At 38.9% G+C, this 24,297-nt stretch overlaps 1 protein-coding gene across 1 annotated transcript in view; it reads right to left on the bottom strand.

Moving 5' to 3' along the window:
• Window positions 1–24,297, bottom strand: part of LOC126157368 (nose resistant to fluoxetine protein 6-like) — a 176,046-nt gene that overhangs the window by 99,129 nt on the left and 52,620 nt on the right. Inside the window, exons 4-6 of the mRNA XM_049916370.1 lie at window positions 20,591–20,688; window positions 12,326–12,516; window positions 1,289–1,452 (exon numbers count right to left, since the gene is read on the bottom strand). Coding sequence (XP_049772327.1) covers window positions 1,289–1,452; window positions 12,326–12,516; window positions 20,591–20,688 — 453 coding nt within the window. The remainder of the gene's footprint in view (window positions 1–1,288; window positions 1,453–12,325; window positions 12,517–20,590; window positions 20,689–24,297) is intronic.

The following is a 24,297-nucleotide window of genomic DNA, read 5'->3' as shown; positions in this document are numbered from 1 at the left end:
TGAAACTGACAGTATTATGCTCAGCTGAATTTGGAGCTGTTTGTTTGGTAGTCCATGCTAGTACCTTCTATCATATTTACAATTTGAATGATGGATCACATTATTTTATTTATGTAATGTAGCAGTTTTTTTCTTTTATGTGGCTTAATAGAGTAATTAAGGAAACTTTATATCAACATATTTATTTTTGAGTGGTCAAAGTTTCATTGTGTTTTTGAAATACTGAATACAAATGGAATAGTAGCTAACAGTTGTGGTAGAAGTACAGGCTCATGGAACCTTTGACCACCTACATTTTTTCCATTACTTTCTCTGCATTTTAGAAAATGTATTGTACTAATTATCATCTAATCCTTTTATACAAGCCCCTATGTTCACACCACAGAAGTTAGGAAACAGCCATGACAATCACATTGAATCTGAAAATCGGTCAAAGTACACCCAGTTTACAGTATACCATTTGCAAGTAATGCACAAGAATCTTCCTGAAAGAAGAACATCAAAATCACTATCCAAAAAGATGTTGTATGTTAGTCTGGAAGAATTTCACTATTCTAAAACTCAAACTGCATAATATATTCATCAGTTTATATAGTTTACTGAAATTACTTCTGCATTGAAAGCTATGTTTTAGTATCAGTTTATGTAGAACATAATAAATTTTTCTACTTCTGGTGTATGTCAAAATTAGTAAACCATGTAGAAGAATCACTATTCCAAATAGAAGAGTCTAAGAGAATTTGTGCAGGGTGATGCAACTCATACTAGTTTCATGGAAGAGGGGTGGGAGGAGGAAACAGAGTGCAATTTCAATAGGTACCTATTACATACAATGTGCCCAAATGAGGTTATAGTTCATATTGGATGTGTACATATTATTTCACTGCCAGGCAGGTAATACATTTTTTTGACTAAAATGACTGGTAATAGAAAATAAAGAAAAGACAGAAAGCCTTGTGAGCTGAAGGAAAAATGCCAGTGGAAGCTTTTAGAACCTAGAGTTATATAATGTTTTCAGATGCAAGGAGAATAATGATGAAATAGTTTAATGATTCCACAGTGAGTGGCTCTGGCTGCATTAATTACTAGTAAATTGTCATATTCAGAATTTCTTCAAATCCATACTGAATCAATATATCTTTATGCGTACGATGTGAGTTCAGTTCACAAAGATCATAAAGGGGTTTTTCCTTACCTTGGCAGCAGCTGCCTCCCCTGCCCTTTCCTGCTCACAAATAAAGTTACACGAATCATACTGCATGTCAAACTAAACTCTGACATTTCTTACCTTAAGTATCTGTTTATTATGGATAAAAGTATTTTCCTTGCTTCTACAGATTTTTCAAACTCTTCTGAAAGGCAATATGCCAAATGAAATCCACTTCTGGCAAAAAATGAATTAATATGAACAGTTCCATAGCTCAAGACATAAAAATAAGGAGTATGTAGTGCCTGTAAGGAATAGAAATATAATTTTACCATACATGGAAGATAGATACCTTAATAAGACAAAACTCTCTCATTATTTAACAAAGTATCATAGAAGAGTAAAAATAAATTTAATTTATGATTGTAGCTCATTTACTGGAATTGTGTAACTCTATCATATTTGATAGAGCCCATAAAATGTCTGTAAATGAGGTGATGTATCTAAAAATGAGTACATTTCTCCTTTTGAACTTTTCTGGCAATTTAATTTGTTAACTCACCATCTCTAAATAGATTTCATGGTAAAAAGTAAGTAAAACAAGCACTATTCAGTAATTTGAAAGTGTAAATAATTCTGTTGTATTTGTTTTCTTTTCACTTCAGGAGTCTCAGTGATATATTTTCTGAGTAGCTCTCTAGTCCTCTGCGCTAACACAGATGAATGTTACAATGGCCACTTTAAAAAGTCTGTACAGGATTTTCTTATTCATTCTTGTCCAACTGACTGTGTTCCATGCCTAATTATCGGCATGAGTCGAATACAAATGAACCTTATGTAATGCCATTTTTATCAGTCTTAATTAATTCAGATTTATTCTTTTGTTATTTGTGCGCATAACTCATTTATTGATTTGGTTACCTTTCAGCCAATCAGCATTGATGCTGTTTTCAAGACAAGTATCAGAATGTGAAAAAAAACTGCTTATGAGCTTTCACGTATCTGCATTGATCATGAAGCTGTCCCCACCAAGAGCTGCAGCTGAGAAGCCAAAATACATGGAAGTCACATAGTGCTCAGTTTGGGCTATAGGGAGAATGATCAAGAGTAGATCAATGCATAATGGACAATGTTTATTGGATTATTGTTGTGGTGTGAGGTCTGATGCTGTTGGTGAGCAGTAATACACTTTTGATCATGGTGCTGCACCTTTTTGTGGACTGGGAAGCTTGAACTTGGTGAAGAAGACTACAGTAATAACCAGGACAGGTGATAAGATTTTTCCTTCAGGAAATCAACCAGAAGAGTGCCTTTGCAGGGCCAGAACATTATGGCCAATACTTTCAGCAGTGCTGCCACTCAACTCTTCCAACACTTTGTATTAGCTTTCTTCGATTCGTGACAAATTATGTTTGTTATAAACAAAGTATGACCTCCTTTCTCACACTTCATGAGAAATGTTTGTGGAATTGAAACTTGATCAGCTTTCTGCTTCACATTCAGTCAACTCAGAACATGATAAGCTGACACTTTCTGTAACACTAACTGATTCTAAATGATTGACTGAAAACTTCTATGATTGATTTGAAGTTCCTGAACAGTTTTAAACATAGTTAGGTAGCATTTATACTGGTTTAGGAATAACCTTGAAGTGTTTCATGTCACACCATTAGATGGACAGTGCAAATGGGCCAGGTTTTTCTTGCTTTCATCCTTTCTTGAACTCCTTATGTAAATGTTTCACATGAGGCCATTAAAGAATGGATGCCTTGCTAGGAAGCAAAAGGTCTTTTTAGACAGCTCATGCAGCTTTCATGATGAATCTTCTTCTGAATGAGGACAAATTAATACTGGTGTTCAGCAGGGCTCACTTCTGGAATCACTACTACATATATAAATGATCTCCCATCATATACTGATCAAGTAGAAAATGTGTTCCTTGCTGATAATTCTAGCATCACAATGAATCTCAACAAAGGTGCAACAACCAAATGAGCAATAAATGAAATGTTCAAAAGTATTATTGATTAGTATTCCGTAAATGGTATGTCACTTAACTTAGAGAAAACACAGTTCATCCCATTCTGTACAACACAATAGTTATCATACTCAGTAACAATGTGGCTTGGGGAAAGGAAGTAAATTCACTATACAAAATATTGGTGACTTCTTTAAAAGAAAATACTGGTCATTCTGGAGCTATAAATTCGCTATACAAAATATTAGCCACTTCATTGAATGAAGGCTTTCATGAACAGATGACAAGGCTGCTGGTATACCTTTCAGGATGTGAAGTCATGGTCGAAGAAACTCTTCCGTTACTGATGTTTTGTACAGGACTGTGCTGGACATCTTCAGAGGCACTCCTCCACTGGGTCTTGCTGATTGACTGGTCAGACATCCGAGAACGACATATACACTATCGGACAAGGCGCGTGGTCGAAGTAACATGTGATAAGCAGAGATAATCCTTGTCAAAAATAAAACTTAACTATCGATTGTTGTCTTGTCAAAGATAAAACTGTCTAGCGATTCTGCAGAGCTACTTTCCATATGCCACTAACTTTCATTGACTCCTATTTTCTATTAAAATTATCCAGATGATTATAAATCTCAATGGCTTCTCTACATAGTCGTGGACAATAATTTGACGTTGTAGATAAAATTTCTGTTTCAGAAAACTTCACTTTGTGGTTTCCTGACTGAGGAGCATGCTCTGCCACAGCTGATTTCTCTGTTTTTCCTAGTCAGCAAAGACTTTTGTGCTATTTAAGCTGTGCATTTACACTCCTCTTGGTAGTTCGAATATAAACTTTACCACACATACATGGAATTTTGTATACACCACATGTCGACAGAGGAGGGAATTTATCCTTCACAGATCGGAGTACCTGACTTCTTTTCTTTGTTGGCCTAAAGACCGGTCTGAAGTCATGTTTCTGTAAAATCTTACCGATTTGATTCTTTACATTTTTAATAAAGGGGAGAGAAGCTGTATTTTTCAATTGTTGTGGTTCATTGTTGTCGTTCGGTCTTCTGTTCCTTGGTGATAAAATTCTCATTACCTCTTTCCCTGAGTAACCATTTTTCTCGAAGGTTTCTTCAAATGTTTTATTTCAGTGTCCAGATGTTCTGATGTGCATATCCACTTAGCTCTATCGACAAGACTTTTAATGACACCTCTCTTTTGTTGTGGATGGTGATTGGAGTTTTTATGCAAATATTTGTCAGTATGTGTTACATTCTGAAAAACTTTATGTTCCACACTTCTATTGGATCATCTCATAGCTAAAACATCCAAGAAAGATATTTTATTATCATTTTCCATTTCCATGGTGAACTGGATTTTTGGATTAATTTTATTTAGAAGATCAAAGAATTCGTCCAAGGCCTTTCTAGCATGGGGCCAACCACAAATGTGTCATCTACAAACCAATACCAGCGAGATGGTTTCTTATTTTCTTCATCCAGAGCTGATTGTTCAAATTTCTGCATATAGAAATTAGTGATTGCAGGGCGTAATGGGGTACCCATTGCTACACCGTCAATTGCATTTGCAGTTTCCTTGGGGAGATGTTGTATACCTGCTTCTATATTCACAATAATATCTTCAACTGGTACTCTGTTAGGTGTTTGCTGGCCGTTGTGGCCGAGCGGTTCTAGACGCTACAGTCTGGAACCGCGTGACCATTACAGTTGCAGTTTCGAATCCTGCCTCTGGCACGGATGTGTGTGATGTCCTTAGGTTAGTTAGGTTTAAGTAGTTCTAAGTTCTAGGGGACTTAAGACCTCAGATGTTAAGTCCCATAGTGCTCAGAGCCAATTGAACCAATCTGTTAGGTGTTATGGCGTAGTTTCCTCCTTTTGCAAGGATGGAAATCTTGTCTTGAGATAACACTTTGTCCGACTTGTTAAGAACAGTATTAGACATCATCGTATTACTTGTAGCTGCTACATTAGTTTGTAACTTTCTGAACTTTTTCTTATGTCTACTAGTAGTCATTTCCCTCATAGCTTCCATAGATGTAAATGTAAGGTAAGGACAACGAAGAACCACAACAATTGAAAAATACAGCTTGTCTCCCTTTTATTAAAAAATTGATGAATCAGATCGGTAAGATTTTACAGAAACATGACATCAGACCGGTCTTTAGGCCAACAAAGAAAATAAGTCAGGTACTCTGATCTGTGAAGGATAAATGCCCTCTTCTGTTGACATGTGGTGTATACAAAATTCCGTGTATGTGTGGTAAAGTTTATATTGGAACTACCAAGATGTGCATAAATAGATGGCTTAAAGAGCACAAAAGTCTTTGCTGACTAGGAAAAGCAGAGATATCAGCTGTGGCAGAGCATGCTCCTCAGTCAGGAAACCACAAAGTGAAGTTTGCTGAAACAGAAATTTTATCTACAACGTCAAATTATTATTCATGTCTATGTAGAGAAACCATTGAGTTTTATACACATCAGGATAATTTCAATAGAAAAGAGGAGGCAATGAAACTTAGTGACATATGGACAGTAGCTCTGCAGAATCACTAGACAATTTTATCTTTGACAAGATGACAATCAATAGTTAAGTTTTATTTTTGACAAGGATTATCTCTGCTTATCACATGCTACTTCGACACCTCCCCTTTTCCTACAGTATACATGTTGTTCTCAGGTGTCCGACCAGTCAGTCAGCAAGACTTAGCAGAGGAATGCCTCTGAAGATGTCCAGTGCAGTCCTGGACGAAACATCAGGAATGGAAGAGTTTCTTGGCCCATGACCTCACATCCCGAAAGGTTTACCAGCAGCTATTAGTCCCTTATTTAAAAGAATGTACAGAAAAAAAAGAAATTTTAGAGCTATAAACCAGAGATGCTGTAGAACTGATGCCAGTCAATCATATGGCAGTCCCTACTGATATAAGCTGTAGCAGTGAAGTGGTGAGTATTTGGAAGACAGTTTTATGGAACAATAGAAAATCCTAGTTGGAATAAAAAGACAGTCTTTTTGTTGTGTCTATCTGTGACTCAGCATCTCTGCTATATGGTGAGTAGCAACTATCATTTTCATAATATTGTTTCAGTTGTATGGAATCAGCACAGGATGAGTCAGTGAAGACACAGGACAAAATGGCAGAAAGTAACTATCATACTTGAACATGCTCATCAGCAAGGCATGGTGCACCAGTCTTAGCCACATAACATGATGTGAGAACACTGGTCATAAAAGAATCATAACCAATGGGAACTGGAGGTAAATGTCAATGATAATTGATGTCAAACCAAACAGGAATTGAATTACTGCTGCTATTGTATGTATGTCAATCAGTTTCTGAACAAAAACTGTGAAAGGAACTGCATACAGTGGGCATCACAAGTGAGGTACATCAAGGAAGGTCATTGGTCAGAGTGCCACATGAAACTGGACATCTCTTGTAAGCTGAACAACACAGAAACTGGACAGTAAATGACAGAAGGTGTGTTGTGCAGCCTGATGAGTTATGACTTTGCCTACTTTCAAATGATGCAAAATATGGAATGCACTGGTGATCAATATGGATTTTTCCCAACATAGTTCAGGCCAGAGATGATTCTGCAATATTTTGGGGGTGTTTTCCATACCACAACTTGAGTAAACTCAGTGTGGTTACTATGAACATAAAACAAGATTTTCATTTTAACATTATCGGTGAATAAGTGTTGCCCTTTCTTCTACATCTTTATGATGAGCATATTGTGGGCACTTCCATCTTCCAAGATGACAACAGCTATGTACAGAGGGCTGCACACTTACGTTCCTAGTTTGACAGATACTCAAGAATCCTGTCATACTTCCACTAGCCTGCTAAACCACCTGGTGTTAATCCCATACTATATGACTGAACGGCAGGTGAAACCATAATTTTGCAGCTCTGCAGGATCTAATTCTCAGTGAGTGGCTTCAGCTGTGTGTGTGGTACACATCCCTGTCTCCCTTTCTAAATTAAGGTCATTATCAAGGCTAAATGTGATGTTACATAATGTTGGTGTAATGTTTCCTGGGAGACTAATTTTTGTCTAATGTGATTCTGTAAAACAGATTGATCAAAAATCCTGGGTGTGCATATTGATCAGAACTTGAACTAGAAATCAAACATCATAGATCTTCTCAAATGCTTGAGATCAGTAACATTTGTTCAGTGTGTAGTTGCTGATTGTTGCAGTAGAAAATCAGCTAATTTCACACATTTACATTCAATGATGCTGAATAAAAAATTATTTTCTGGGATCATCCCGTATGGAGAAGTAAAGTATTAATTACACAGAAATGTGCTCAAATTTCATGTAGTCATCTTTTCAAAAATTGGGCATATACCAACACAATCACAACACAGTTACCATGTCGTGAAGTTTTTTTTTTGTACAAAATCAGGGATAACCTCAAAATATTAGTAACATTCACAAATAAACTGCCGTAAAATATTAGTATAACCTTTCAGAGGCTTCTAACTCAATCAAGATTTATTGTTGCAGCAGTGCATGTGGTGTACATGAAATGGTTATATTTACAGATCAATAGCATAGCAGTTCTGAGGTATCATATATCGACTCATTCTGAAACATGCATATTAGTATGTGGTGTAGCCTTTGAGGGCAGCAAAGCAGGTGCTGACTCTGGCATTCAGTCCACTGTATAGATGGTGAATACTGTCTGGCGATATGTTATGCCTCACCTAATTGACCTATTCATGTAGTTCTGTAAGAGTTGTTGGTCAACAGGTCACACAAGTCACTTCTTGGCCTATCATATCCCGTATGTGCTTGGTTGGAGACAAGTACAGAGATTTTGCTGGCCAGGTAAGTTGCTACCATCTTGCAGAGCATGTTGAGTTCCTTGGGTGGTGTGTGGATGAGCATTATCCTGATGGACAAACACCTCACCTTCCTGTTGCAAGAATGGCAAAAGAACGAGTCTAACAACATTCTCCACATACTGAGCACTGATTAGCATCCCCTCCAGAAACACCAAAGGTGAATGAGAGTTGTAACTTATCAAACCTCAGACCACAAGGCCTGGGGTGTAGCCAGTGTGTCTTGGACAAATGTACTCTATGAGGCTGCACTCACCTGGTCTACATTGTACACACAAACAAACATCACTTGCACCCAGGCAGAATCTGCTTTCATTGCTGAAGACCACAGTATGCCATTCCATCTTCAAGTGATCCTCTGATGGCACCAGTCAAGCTGCACTTGTTGATGATGTAGTGTGAGTAGAAAATGGGCTACAGATGTGCATGCCCATACTCCCACTGCTAATAACCAGTTCCATCATTTCCGCCATCCAGAGAATGGACCTACTGCCTTTAATGCAGTCACCTTGGAGTGTAGCAGTGAGTGATTCTCACCCACTTGCAGTATTAATTAGGCGGCACCAGAAAAAAAATTCCACTCTGAGAAACATGTAGAATTCTTTCAAGGCTGTGGGACATGGAAATTTGGTCTCCCGCAGCCGAGATCAGGCAGATGATATATTTCATGTGAGGAAAACAATATCTGGAACACTATAAACACACTTCTCCAGGTGGATGATAATGCCCACCTCTTGGAGGCGGGAAAATATCTCCCAGAGATGTCAGCAGTGCTCTGTAAGTGTGTGGGCTTAGATAAGCACATCATCCAGGTGAGCAAATCAAACCCAAAACACTGAAACACGTTATTGAGAAAGAACTCCCAGATCTGGGTCACATTGTGGAGCTCAAATGGTTTAATACACATTCAAAGAGCCTTAAGGGGGTAATTAGTGCCATTTTTTCACGTCGTCCAGGGCAACTGGAATCCACATAAATGCTTTTGCACAGTTTACTTTGCTGAAAATGGTTGTACTGGACAGATCATCGCTGTGACTGTGCAAGAAGGGATCTGGGAAGCAGTTGAGGTCTGTCCTAGAATTGAGGGTATGATAGTCAACACACAGGCACCACATGCAATCCTCCGTTTTTAAGGGGTGTAGGGCATAAGCCCATGGGCTCTTTGAGAGATGAAGCACACCAAAGGTGACTGCTGCCTTGATTTTAGTCTGCACGGCTCTTTCGAAGGCAGCAGGGTGACAGAAAACTGGGGGGGTTTGGGAGGGGGGGCAATGACATTTTGATGTAGTGCAACATATCATCACACATCTGCCAGGGGTAGGATGGGGTGGGGGGACTGGAAGGGCATGTGTGGAGAGCAAATTCAGAGGGGTGTTCAGAAAAGGACTAGAATACAATAATTGCTACATGGTGAAATGGGTAACAGTTTACAGTTTGGGCTCTACACAGAATGGAAACCTGGAAATCTTCACCAAGATTGATGTCAATGGACTAGGTGTGGGAGCAGTAAGTTGTCATCATGGGGCTATTTGCCGCAATGAGGAGGAGGGAGGTACCAACCGGGGGAGGGGGAGGGGCAGAGGAGGGTAACGGTTTACTGGGATAGATAAAGAGATCAGAGTTGGTGTCAAGAAGGTAGGCTGCTGGCAAGTAGGAGTTCCAATGATATTGGAAGAACAGGTGCTGAGAAATAGCAGAGCAGACAGGTGCACCTGATTCTGGGTACTGCTAGTGTTTAGGGACCATACACATGGTGCCCAGAAGTTTTTGGCATCACTGCTGAAATGATTGTGGTATCAGCATGGGTGGCTGTCACCCCAAAAGTCCTGGCTGCCACTAACTGGTTGGAGGTGTGTGCACTTGTGCGGATGTGCACACTTGCAGTTCTACATCTACATCTAGATCTACATTTACACAGTTACTCTGAAAATCACAGTTAAGAACCTGGCAGAAGGTTCATCGAACCATCTTCACTATAATTCTCTATTATGCCAATCTCAAACAGTGCATGGAAAAAACAAACACTGATATCTTTCTGTGTGAGCTCTGATTTACCTTATTTTATTATGATGATCATTCCTTCCTTTGTAGACTAGCATCAAAAACACATTTTTGCATTCAAAGGAGAAAGCTGATGATTGAAATTTCATGAGAAGATCCCCCCGCAATGAGAAATGCCTTTGTTTTAATGTTGTCCATCCCAAATCCTATACCATATCTGTGACACTCTCTTCCATATTTCTCAATAATACCAAATGTGCAGCTCTTCTTTGAACTTTCTCAATGTACTCCATTAATCCTATCTGGTATGGATCCCATACTGTGCAACAGTATTCCAAAAGAGGACATTGTGAGCAGTCTTTTTAGTAGACCTGTTGCATCTTATAAGTGTTCTTCCAATAATTCACAATCTTTTATTTGCCTTCCCCACAATATTTTATGTGCGTTCTTTCCTGTTTAAGTTATTCATAGTTGTAATTTCTAGGTAAAATTCCAGTTTACAGTTTATAGATTTGACTGATTTAGCATGTAACTGAAGTTTAACTAATTCCTTTTTGCACTCATGTGGATGATCTCATACTTTTCATCGTTTAGGATCAATTTCCAATTTTTGCACCACAAATATATCTTTTCTAAATCATTTTGCAATTTGTTTTGGTCTCCTGATGACCTTGCTAGATAATAAATGACAGCATTATCTGCAAAAAAAACCTAAGATGGCTGCTCACATTTTCACCTACATCATTTAAATAGATAAGGAACAGCAGAGGGCCTATAACACTACCTTGGGGAATGACAGAAGGCACTTCTGTTTTCCTCAGTGACTTTCTGTCAATTACTACAAACTGTGGCCTCTCTGACAGGAAATCATGAATCCAGTCACATAACTGAGACAATATTCTATACGCACCCAATTTTATTAAAAGCCGCTTGTGAGACACAGCGTCAAAAGCCTTCTCAAAATCTAGAAATGTGGAATCAATTTGAAATCCCTTGTCAATAGCACTCAAAACTTCATGTGAATAAAGACCTATTTGTGTTTCACAAGAATGATGTTTTCTAAATCCTTTTGACTGTATGTCAATAGACTATTCTTTTCAAGGTAATTCATAATGTTCGAACACAATATACATTCCAAAATACTGCTGCATACTGACATTAATGATACAAGCCTGTAATTTAGTGGTTTAATCATTTTGCCTTTCTTGAAAACTGGTGTGAACTGTGCAACTTTCCAGTCCTTCAGTATGAATCTTTTGGTGAGTGAGCAGTTTTACATGATTGTTAAGTATGGAGCTACTGCATCAGCATACTCTGGAAGGAACCTAATTGGTATACAGTCTGGACAAGAAGACTTACTTTTATTAAGTGATTTAAGTTGGTTCACTACTCCAAGGATATCTACTTTTAAGTTACTCATGTTGGCAGCAGCTGTTCTTGATTTGAATTCTGGAATATTTACTTCATCTTCTTTGGTGAAGGAATTTCAGAAGGCTGTGTTTAGTAACTGCGCTTTAGCAGCACTGTCATCAACAGTATTTCCACTGCTATCACAGAGAGAAGGCATTGATTGTGTCTTTCCACTAGCATATGTTACATATGAACAGAATCCCTAAGGATTTTCTGCCAGGTTTCAAGACAAAGTTTCATAGTGGAAATTTTATAAGTACTTGAACTGAAGTCCATGCTAAATTTTGAGCTTCTGTAAAAGATTAAAATATTGGAAATCTTGGGGATTTTTCAATCATTTAAATGTGCCATGCTTTTTTTGTTGTTTCTGCAACAGTGTTATCACCCATTTTGTGTACAAAGTTCCATCATTTGTTACTTTATTTGGTATAAATCTCTCAATTTCTGTTGGTACTATTTCTTTGATTTCAAGCCACATATGGTATACACTTACATTGTTAATTTGGAAGGAGCGGAGATTGTCTCTCAGGAAGGCATCAAGTGGATCTTTGGTATAGATATATTTTTCACTTGTTTTTGGAGTATCCTGTGGTGAGGATAGGCAAGATGTGGGGCCAGAGTTTTGTTCATGCTACAAGGTGGAGATAAGCTTGCCCATCTCGCTGATCATGCGGGTTATAAGCTGCAGTTAGTCTGTGGAGGGTTCATGGGACATGGAGGGTGTGGTTGCTGATGTGGACTGTAGGCATGGGGAACTGTGCATGGGTGTATCTCAAAGCTGCTTGGTGATGGAAAGGGATGGTTAAGGTACAAGCTCTTTCCTTCAGTCCATGATGCCCATTCCTTAATGTGTCTTTCACTTATTAAAAATACAATCAAATTACTCAAGTCTATACTGAAGGAGACAACAATAATTTATACATACCATGTCAATGAACTCTCCATTGTATATTGGATATCTATAACAGTCCATGTAACGATGTACTGACACAACACAAAAAGTTAAAAATACATGTAGTGGAGAGTAGCCTTGAAGACTTTTTCTTTTTTCTACATGTAGTAGTTTCCTCATATTGTTCTGAGCTGAGAAAAGTATCATAGCCTTATGGAGTACCCCTAAAAGAAACAGCAACAATTAAAATTATTTTGCAAGAATAAGAGGATACTTTTGAGACTAAGAATGTTCAGTTCTTTAAGAGCATGACACTCAGTTTTTGGAAATTTTCAAACTATAGTAATATACCTTTGTAAATAAGGCAGTTGACACATATTAGGTAATATGTAGGTCCTAAATGCAAAGATTTAAAAAAAAATGTCGTGTGACTAGGGCCTCCCGGCAGGTAGACCGTTTGCCTGGTGCAAGTCTTTCGATTTGACGCCACTTCGGCAACTCACGCATCGATGGGGATGAAATGATGATGATTAGGACAACACAACAGCCAGGGCCTGAGCAGAGAAAATCTCCGACCCAGCAGGGAATCGAACTCGGGCCCTTAGGATTGACATTCTGTCGCACTGACCACTCAGCTACCGGGGGCAGACAGTGCTAATATGAACCATTATTAAAACTTGGGAAGATGTGAGAGTACTGAAATCTGTATATGGCAAGGGAAATATCTCCAACTGAACATAAATTGTGTGATTCAGGGAATGGGTCTGACATACAACTATGCAAATACCATGTTCTAATATCATAGACCTATTTTTCCTATCAGAATGAGTCAACATAGATAATAAAGTAGTCTGAATGGGAGAGGGAATGTAAAGATTCTCAGATTATTCCAGTCAAGCACAAATATTTCACAGAACCACACAAGTTCAAGTGCAACATTAGTGGTTCTTGTAAAGTTTAAGCACCAGGGAACCACTAAACTATGATGTCACTGTGGAAGGGTGAAGAAACTTATTGACAGAGACTATATAACTCTTACTGTTAATTTATATCACAATTTTACATCAGTATCTCATGGCAGAGTGGTAGCTTAAACGCCTCTGTGAGCACTGTAACTAGTCTATGTGCAGGGGGGGATACAGGAGATACATAGGGAGTTGTAGTATATTCCCAGATTCATATCCCAAGGTCTGTCAATTCAGTTCTTTCAGCACCTCTGTGACACTCTCCAATGGTTCAAATAAACCTGTGACCACTTGTGCTGCCCTTCTTTGTATTCGTTCAGTATCCCCTCCTAAACATATTTGGTACAGGTTCCTCACACTTGAGAAATATCCTAGGATGGGTTGCACAGTGTTCTGTATGCAATCTCCTTAGTAGACTGATAGCATTTCCCTAGTGTTCTACCAATGAACTGCAATCTGCCACCTGCTTTACCCATGACTGAGTCTATATGGTTGTTCCATTTCATATCCTTACTAATTGTTAAGACCAATATTTGTATGAAGTGACTGATTCCACCTGTGACTAGTTAATATTGTAGTCATAGGACACTATGTTTTTTTTCTTTTTTTGTGAAGTGTACAGTTTTATATTTCTGACCATTTAATGCAAGTTACCAATCTTTGCACCACTTTGAAACCTCATTAAGATCTGATTGAATATTTGTGCAACTTTTTCCAAACAGTGTCTCATTATAGGAAACTCCAACACATGCAAAAAGTCTGAGGTTACTATTAATATTCTCTGCAAGGTCATTAATGTACAACATGAACAGTAAGGGTTCCAGCATACTTCCTTAGGACACCTCTGAAACATCTGTCATTGAGCATCCATTCAAGATAACATGCTGCGCCCCCTCTACCAACAAATCCTCAATTCAGTCACAAATCTCACTTGATATCTGTAGTGTTATGGACTATTTTCTTTAACACAAATTTCTTCATGACAGACTGATGTAAGGTGAATATTTATATGTATTTTATTATATCTTAAATAATGTGACTTACCAAATGATAGACACACAAACAAACACAAATATACATATTTTTCCCACTTGGAAGTTTCTCTCTATTATATTCATAAGTATTTTATTAAATATATACCAGACTATGAAATGGATTTTTATGTTTTTTTTTTTTTTTTTTTTTGTTTGTTTTATATTCAGTTTGTGACAACTTGGCTCAGTGGTTTTCTGCAATTAATGCAGTACAAGTCATTACTACATTTCTGCCAATGGCCAGCCCCTGGGAAAAGAAGCCATCATTTTTGTGTTGTTGCTATTCACTACATGATCATTTAAGGTATAAAGTACAAGCCTCCAAATACATCATGACTAAAGGAACTTTAATCAAAATATATGGGAACACAACACACTCTATTACCATTTATTGCCATAGTTTCATTTGCCATTCATGATTGGACAGACTGCACCAATGTTACACTTGGTAAGCTATGATTCTTTATTGAAAGATTTGGGACTAGTTTGAACATCACGTATACTTATTGTACTTTGAATGTACACTTTGCAACACATGACATGAACAGAGTACTGAAAAACTAAAGATATCACACACTGAATCTGATTTCACTGTACGCAACCATTGTGTCAACTGCCGAGGTTACTGCTCTGGCCCCCATCCTTTTTTGAAACTTGGAGCACCAGAAATGTGAGAGAACTGGTTCTTACCATTTGCTGGCTCATGTGACCACTGATGCTCATGGTGGTGATGGCGCCTGCAACCTCAGCTGATTATGTGGTGCTTCTTCCTGTTCTTTTGAGTCTTCAGGCATGTGAGAGTGAGAGTGACATGTACTCTCCATGCTGGTGGATATTGATGCTGACTGTGGGTGGATGGACTGTATTTGATTCCTCTGTGTGTGCCAGTTTGAGCATTCAATTGACACAATCTCTTCTTTGGTGTTCTGTTCTATTTTGAAGGTGTCTGCGCCTCTCTGTAAATTGTGGTATATGGTGGCCTTAAGGGAGACCATATGCTGTTCTTTCTCAGCCAGAGTTGTGATGTTGGCTGAAGTTCTTTGTACATGAAGACCATTTTATCTCCAAGATTCTGTAATGCAGTGGGTGTACGAGTGCCATCTTTATTTTTACTCACTGACTGAACTCCTTTGTGGACTCTGTAGCTGGAAGATGCTATGGCTTAGTAGAGGTGAACTCAGTGGGAAGTCACAATTGTTCCCCATATATCAGTTGTGCTGCTGAGCAGTGCAGATTCTCATTAATCACTGTTCTTTGCTCTAACAACACTAGTGGTAGTGATTTGTCCACTAGAAATTGCAGCACATTATGCCCTCTTTTAAGGTTCTTTGGAACCTTTTTGCCATCCCATTTCTCTCAGGATTGTAACTGGTGGTTCCAGTATGGTTGCATCTGCATTGATGTAGGAGCTCATGGAAGAACTGAGGCTTCAACTGCCTCCCACAATCAGCTGTTGCAGTTTGGAGCACCCTAAATCTAATGATCCAGTTCATGTTCATGACTCTGTCTGCTGTTGTTTCTGTTGCCATGTTTGTGATGAGAATGGTATCTGACCAGTGCATCAATCTGTCTATGACAATGAGTAAGTAACTGTGCTGGTTGGAACTTAGTTGCAGCCCTACTGGGTCCACATGCAAGTGAATCTTGCTTTTCTGACATCTCTCACAGGATTGCACTGATGGAGTGTAATCCTTCTTGATACCTAATCACCTTCTTGGTCACCAACTTGACCACTGACTTGATACAAGGATGCACTATGTCATGGAAGACCTCGAATACCTGATGTCACTTTTGTATGAAGCTTTTGAGTTGTGTAGCATGTTGTGCAGTGTTTTGTGCCACAACATTCCTTGTAGCTCAGGTATGTAAACTTGCATTGATCCGGTGCAGAATTATGCTGCTAAAGGAGTTGTCACTTGTTGCTGTTTGGCTGTTGACTCTAGATTTTGAATGGAAACACAAATGAAACACCTTGCATGCTAGCACAGAAGAAGTCCACTACTACATTATGTTTGCCACTGATGGGACTCACGTCATTGGTGGACTGTGAGATGTATTCCACCTTTCAACTCTGTCTTGGCATGCTGTGGTTCATGACCTTTGTAAAAAAAAATGCTGTTAATAGTGCATAACTGGTGTAGACTGTGAAATGCTTTCCTTCTACTGAGGCTCTGAAGTGTTGTATCACTGTGTATGTCATGTACAGTTTCCTATCTACTGCTCCTCTTTTGCTGTGCCTGAGTGACAATATGTGAAAAAAATGCCACTGGTTGCCATGTTCCTCTGACCTATTGCTGCAATGCTGCCATAATGACATTCTGGCTGGTATCCATCAGTAATATAATGGTGCATTGTAATGAGGGTGAGTAAGTAGCATGGCTTAGTTCTTGAGTTTATGGACTGCATCTAACTGCTCCAGTGTCCAATCCACTTTTCATCTTTATCTTTTAAGATATTTACCTTTTAAGATTTTTGTCAGTGGTGTTTGTAGTTCTGCAGCTTTGGGCATGTGTTGATGGTAGTAGTTTAGCATTCCTAATAAATGTCTCAGCTCCTTGTATGTTTGTGAACTGGCATGATTTGAATGCTTGACATTCTCTCTGGTAGTGGTGAGTTGCCTGCTGCTGACACTCCGAAACCAAGAACATCCCCTTCCTCTCTACCTATACAGCATTTATATCTATTTATGATTATTCTGCACTGCCTTAGTCATTTAAAGAGCTCTCTGAGATGTAATTCATGTTATTCCAATGTAGGTATGGAAGACACTAAGATATCCATACAACAGATTACAAAGCTCAAACCTCTAGTAACTTGGAGGATGAATCATTCCCAAGTTTGCACTGAATTCTTCAAATGGTAAGACATGTATCTTTACTGTAACAGGGCATACAGGGTAATGATGGCTGGTTTTTGCCATCTTCTGGGGCAATTGGTATTTGTGAATAAACTTTCTCACAGTCGATGATGCTGAACATCCTGCCATTTGCAGTTGTGTTATTGAAGTTTGTTGGATGTGGAATTGGATATTTGTCTGGCACTGTCCTCGCACTGAGTGATCTTTTGTTACCACACGAGTGTTAGATATTGTTTTTCTTTGAAATAATATGGAGTGGTGAGGTCTACTGACTGTCTGAGGGTGCCACTATGCCATCATGTACTTGATGATTTATGTCTTCTTGGGCTGCTAAAAGCTTCTTGGGATGAGCTAGTGAGGCTATATTGCTAGTGGTGGGCTGGGATATGATACACGGTGTTGGGTTTGCATGTCCTCACTGCCTTTGCAGAGAATGTAAGCTCTGGGAATTCTTGTAAAATGTTGTGAAAAGGAAGGTTTACTTGCATTGGTACCACCTCTGCAAACTCTGCATATAACAGAAACCTCCAATTATTGAGATCAGCAGTGAGGTAGCAGCTCTAGAGGAAGACAGCTATTGCAATTGGCTCTGTGATGTTGGCTGCTATGAAGTTCCATCAGGCTCCACCCAGTTTCTTCCATATGTATGGATGGATAAGCTATTAGCTGCTGTTCATATCTGCATAGTAGTTGTATCCTCTATGTCAAAACTGTATCAAGGTAGCACACTGAGGAATGATCCCTAGTCCACCAGGAATGTGGTTCCTCATATGTTGTCTGTCACAGACAGTTGGTGGGAGCTGCTACCTGCTGTGTGTGTGTGAAACCAGTTCTCTGCCAGCTGCTGCTAATAACTGTGGTTTTGTGACCAATGCAGGAGACAATTGTGTGTTGTGTTTATAGTTTGGTGTAATTCACCTTTTGTCATGGCATCAGAACCAGTAAACAGGAGTAAACTTCATCATAGCAGATCCAGTATCTGTAGTCAAATTGCTAAAACCTGAACTGAGGAGTGTGTTTTCAGTTGATGCAAGCTGTGAAAAAGAGGCTGGGTTGGGACTGTGCAAACAACTCAGCCACTGTAGTGCCTGTTGATGGTCCAAAGCCACTGAATACTGCTGGTTTATTCTCAACAATTGCAGATGATAGTGTAGCATCCATGTATTTTGTCATGATGACTTGAGCAAAGGGAAGAGATCACTGCAATGGATGATTTGCTGATATTCTTTTCCATGGTGCAATCAGTTTCATTCTATGGGTGTGAACAAATGTATCTACCCAGCTTGGTAGTCATGATTGGTGGGAAGGTTGAGGGAGGGGGGGCATCTATTGCAATATTTGTAATGGCCATTGTCACCTCTTAGTGACTGTCTGTGGCATTTTAGTGCTGGCAAGATGCTGCTCATATATGCACTTCCCATCTAACTGCCTGTGATAGCAGCACCAGTTGCTCCCATATTTCTGTTTCTTACTGTCCCGTTCTCAAGAGATAGGATTGTTGTGCCACTTGTGTGCTCTTGCTGCTGTTTCTTGTGAGTGCTTTAGTGCTGCTAACTGTGCAAACAGCTTTTGCACACTGGCTGTCAGCAGATCTTGTGTAGTCATGTGTGCTCTAGTGATTATGTGCAGTCTGGGTCCAGTGACAGGTCACATCTCTATCATGCACATTCCAGGTCCATCCATCATGTTACTGTGTGCCTCCATGCTGGAAACCCTGTTTTGCAGGCTGTCTCAAAAGCTGACTGTTAGATGGTAGCCACTTAAGCTGCAACATATGAATAGAATTCTTAGGCAGCAAATTTGTTCTCACCAATAGCTGAAGGTCCTTCAAAAACTATTTGACGGACTTATCCCTTATCGTACATCACTGAGTAACTTTTGAAGATGTAGCCCAGTGTGAATTATTGGATTAGACAATCTTTTAATGTTGTGCAGCACTGATTTTGCAACACTTCTTCAGATTGTACAATTTGAGTTTCATTTAAATAAGCTACAATGCAATGAATTTTGGTGATGGAATATTGTTCAAAATTGCTTTTGACTTGCATGAACCATAGCTCTGGTCTTTTTGGCCATAATGACAACAATTTTATGTGCCTGAGAGCCCTGCTTTGCATCACTGTATGAAGTCACAGAGGTAGTCCAATTTCTCATATATCAAATCTTCCTCTGTTTGCTGTACAGTTGGTGTGCTCAGTAGTGATTGCTCCAGCTTGTAGCTGTTGCTTGTGGCAAGGGTTATTGGAGTCATTGATGTGAGATGCTGAAAGTTCTGAATTAATGGCATACTTGCTTCACAGGGTCATCACTAAAGGATTTCGTTTGCTTAGTAAGCTATGACTCTACATTGAATGATTCAAAAGTAGTTTGAATGTCATACATTTAATATATGCTGACATACCACAAAGTCAAAAGCAACCACACTGGCATGTGTTAGTTACCTTGGGTATTGAGGCAGGTAACACTACAATGCTGTATTAGTACTGTCCTGTTTGGAGGCAGTGTGCCATTGCCTCTGATCTTCATACTAATTTACTGTCACTTGTAGGGTGACCAACAAAAATTTCTGGATAGCAAGCATATATAAGCATTCACTTCTGAGACATGTGGTGGTGTGCCAGCCCTGAATTAAATCCACTCAATGCATTGGTGATGAGGGCTTGATATGCCAGCCAGACTAGATGTGGATTTTAGGACTTTACCACAACCAGCTAGGTAAATACTGAGCTAGTTTCCATGCACAAATATCTAGAAAATGATCTCACCCTTGAACATTTGCTTTACTCTAGACACAAACAGATGGTGTACACTAAATCTATTTGGGGGGAGGGGGGTTGTGTCAGGAGAGGCATACAGCCACCCACTATCACTAACATTGCCAAATCCAAAATAACACATCGACCCCATGAAGACACGGGAAAAGGCTAAGAAGAAGAAGAAGAAGAAGAAGAAGAACACTGTGGACCTACAGTTTAGTATGGACTCCAGACCAAAGATTTACTCAGTAATATTCACACATACAAATAATTGCCAGAGGTTAAATAAGTGATAAGTAAAAGAAAGAAATCGCAGAACAGACTAGGGATTACTGAAACCCAGTCACACTGGCACTCACCCTAGAACTGTTCTGTTATATTATCAACAATTTTGCCAGTCTTCATTTCTTGCATAGGTTTAATCTGAAACATAGTCCTCTGTGTAATTTCAGTGATTTCTGAGCTGAGAGTCACTAAATCAAATCACCTTCATTATGAGGAAGTTACTAAATTGATCACATACTGGAAAATTGTGGAAGACAATTCCCAGAAGGGAAATCCATAAAAATAAATAAATGTTGTAAGTATTACAGTTGTTAACAGTAACTACACAATGCAATGTGAGAGCTATATGCATCTGAACAGCCACACGAGCTTCTGTTATTTTAATTGAGGTGTGCACTTACCTTTGTGTTTCTCATTTTTGTTAACATCTTCCTTGCAGACAGTAACGTCATACACTGTGGCAACTATGACCAGTATGATAAGTGCTGCTGCACAGGACCTGGAGGAAGAAGTGATGCAGTGCAAATTCTGACATATATAAAGGTAAATGTAAAAAAGGTGATCATAACTCTCCTTCACTTTCTGCGGACAGGTAAATACTACTGCAGCAAATTACCTCTCTACTAGGCCTCTGGAACTAGGTCTACCCACATTAGTAGGTCATACAACCTAGTTTTTGTGCTTGTACTATATTAAAACACACACACACACAAATATATCTTGCACAAATTAATTCATAATATTTTGGGTTGTGTTGCTTGCTTAGAGAAGATTCTTGTGGATCTCTATCCCTGTAAAGAAGGTCTATGAGAATCTTGTGAAACAGGGTCCAAAGTTATCAAGTAAGTCTGGTATGGAATTCCTTGTTAGTGGTTGTATGCCAAGAGTGTGCCCAGCCATGGCCAGCACAAGAGACAGATCAAGAATATCCATGCAGAGATTTGAGTGCAGACTCCTACTCCGCCCCCCCCCCACCCCCACTTGCCCCCCCCCCCCCTGCCCAATAACTGTTTCCTCCACACCCCTGCCCATACCTGCTCACCAGCCACACCAGTCCCATCCAGATAAAGAAGGCAGCCACCTCACCATTATAAATTTAGAGACAGCACAGGATCTTGACATTTGCATTCATACTCTGCAAACCATGACAGGAAGTTTCAAATCAGCACACTCTCCAGTACAGGGTGAAAGGTCATTCTGAAGTTTCTAGACAGTTAACTGTGAAACATATGTGGAAACATACATTAGTTTGTGAAATCCCATCCCAAGCCTTTATAGTAGAGATTTTGATGGTGAATTACTCTCTGTACACAAGCAGTTGCATCATGGTTTTCCGAGTGTACAGTAAGTCTCAGGTGTTTTGAGGTAAACTGTTATAGCAAACAGCAGGCAAGGAATTACTACAATTTGTGTACAGCAAATCATACGTTTTATCATGATCTTTGTTCAAGAGAAGAGATAAATAGGTGGTTTGCAACAGATGGTGACCATTTGTTTATCAGTTAGTCTATGTTTTGAAACATTCTGATTCTTGATGTCTGCCTGCCTAAGATAATAAAGGGAAAACAATGTTACTGCTTAGTTCATCTGCAGGAAATGATTCTTTTTTATTTGACTTACCTACAGCAAAAGTATTTGAGGAGGTTAATACTATGCAGTATACTGGAAAGTATTTGAGGAGTTTAATTAGTTTTATTTGGAAGACATAAGTTTTTTAGTGTATTTGGTATGCAAGGTGTTCATAATTAATTGATTAAAAAAGGTCTTCAGGTCTCTGGAACGACAAAGACAGACTGTGAAAAATTTTTTTCATTCAAGAAAATGCTCAGTGGATATTATGGTTGTTTGAAACAAAGTCACTTATGTGTGTCTGATGTGGTTTTGAGGGTGATATTACAGATCTCCCCTCACTTGCAGTGTTGCTCTCCACTGGTGCTACAGGTGTCAGCAAAAAGGAAGTGTTGTTCCACAATGTGGAAAGCAACAAAATTATGGGCTGCTATGTATGGTGTTTCATAAATCCCTCAGTCAGTGCTGAAGTAATTAACATGCTGACCAGCAGAGTACCTTAGTAGGAGACGACTTGTCAACAGCAGTTTGCTGTATGCTCACTGAGATTGCAGTATGCTGAAGTCTCATGATGAGATGTTGGTCATGCATCTCACTACTTATGTGCAGCACTAGCTCTGGACATGCAGTTTTCTGCTGTTTGGAAGGTACAAGTGAAATAGGTTACCATTTGAAGTGCAACTGCTCCTGTCCTTATTCCAAGAGATACTGCAGTGTGCTAATTACAAGGATTAGAACTTTAATAGTGCAACAATTTATTTACAGTGTGTACAAAATAGATACATGTTTCAAAGTTTTACTGACCTTCAGAGTAGTCACCAGCATTGTGTATAACCTGTTGCCAGCCATGTGGATGTCATAGGATACTCTTAGCAGTTCCAGTTGTGTTGACAGTTCGGGCAGCACTTCTGAAGCAAATTGCATGAAGTGTTTTCTTCAGTTTAGAAATCAAGTTGAACTTCGAGGGCTTATGTCAGGGGAGTGCAGTAGGTGGTACAGTACTTAGCAGCCCCATCAGTCAAACAAATCAGTAACAGATTGCACTGTACATGCTTGAGTATTGTCCTGCAAAACGATGGTCAGGTCCTGCAAAAGTGTCATCACTTCTATCTCTATGTTGTTCATTTTTAGAACAAAACTTATGACCAGCTTAGAGAGGGAAGTGATGACACTTTCTGAAGGACCAACCTTCGTTTTGTAGGACAATGCTCAGGCTCATACAGTGCAAGCTGTTACTGATTTGTTCGACTGGTGGGGCTGCTAAGTCCTATACCACCGCACTCCCCTGATTTAAGTCCTTGTGAGTTCAACTCGGTTTCTACACTGAAGGAAACACTTCACGGCATTCGGGTAGATTCACCATTTTCGCGGATGACACTACACTACTTATTGATAATTCAGTAGATAAACTTGAAGTAACACCAATAAGGTTTTAAATGAAATGGTGAACTTGTTCAACATCAATGGTCTTTCTTTAAATTACTGCAAAACAAACTACATTCAGTTCCACAAAACATCCAAAGATGAGGAAATAGTAATAAAAATAGGTGAGCAGACAATAACCAGGGTAGAATCCTCAAAATACCTAGGCTTGCATATTGATAGCAAACTGAATTGGTCAGACCACATCGTGGATCTATCCGAAAGACTGAGTTCAGCAACATACGCATTGTGCATTGTTTCTTCTTACAGAAATATGGAAACCATGAAGTCAATGTATTATGGTTACTTTCATGCAATTATGGCATTTGGAATTATATTTTGGGGAAATCAGCCACTGGCTAAAAAAGTACTGTGTGTACAAAAAAAGAGCCATAAGGATCATGTGTGGAGTCCATCCTAGAGCCACATGCAGGAATCTTTTTAAGAAGCTTGAAATACTTACATCCACTGCGCAATATATATTCTCATTTATGTGCTTCATAAGGAAATAAAAATGCTTCTTTAAGCTGAATAGTGCATATCATAGTCACAATACTAGAAAGAAACATGATATCCACTATGAACAGCCAAATCTAAGTATGGTGCAGAAAGGAGTCCATTTCAGTGGCTATAAGATTTTTAATGCCCTCCCTTCAAGAATCAAGTGTTTGGTAGATGATGATCTCTTGTTTAAAAAAACCTTAAGGCAGTTCCTATTGCAAGGATCATTTTATACAATAGAAGAGTTCCTGAACTACAGTGTTTAACATTTCTTGTATTGTAAATTGCAAAGGTATGCCCAAATTTTGTATTTGTAATACCGAATATTTTTATTGTAAACATATATTTTCCCTAAAATGTATTTTTTGTAGTGGGACCTATGTTACTGTTTACTGTTTTTTGTTTTGTAATCTCTATCTACCTCTAAAATGTATTTTTTTTTAGTGGGACCTAAGTTACTGTTTACTGTTTTTGTTTAGTTTTATGTATTACCATAAATTCTGGCCAAAAGCTTGTAAAATTGACACGTTCCATATCCTGTGATAGTGTCACAACATGGCTCACCAAAACAAGAGATAAATAAATAAATAGAACTGCTACAAATTCGTCAGGAAAT

This window comes from Schistocerca cancellata, chromosome 2 (assembly GCF_023864275.1).
Source record: "Schistocerca cancellata isolate TAMUIC-IGC-003103 chromosome 2, iqSchCanc2.1, whole genome shotgun sequence".
NCBI lineage: Eukaryota > Metazoa > Arthropoda > Insecta > Orthoptera > Acrididae > Schistocerca > Schistocerca cancellata.
Note: the sequence above shows the minus strand (reverse complement) of the source record. Positions and strands in the feature narration are given on the sequence as shown.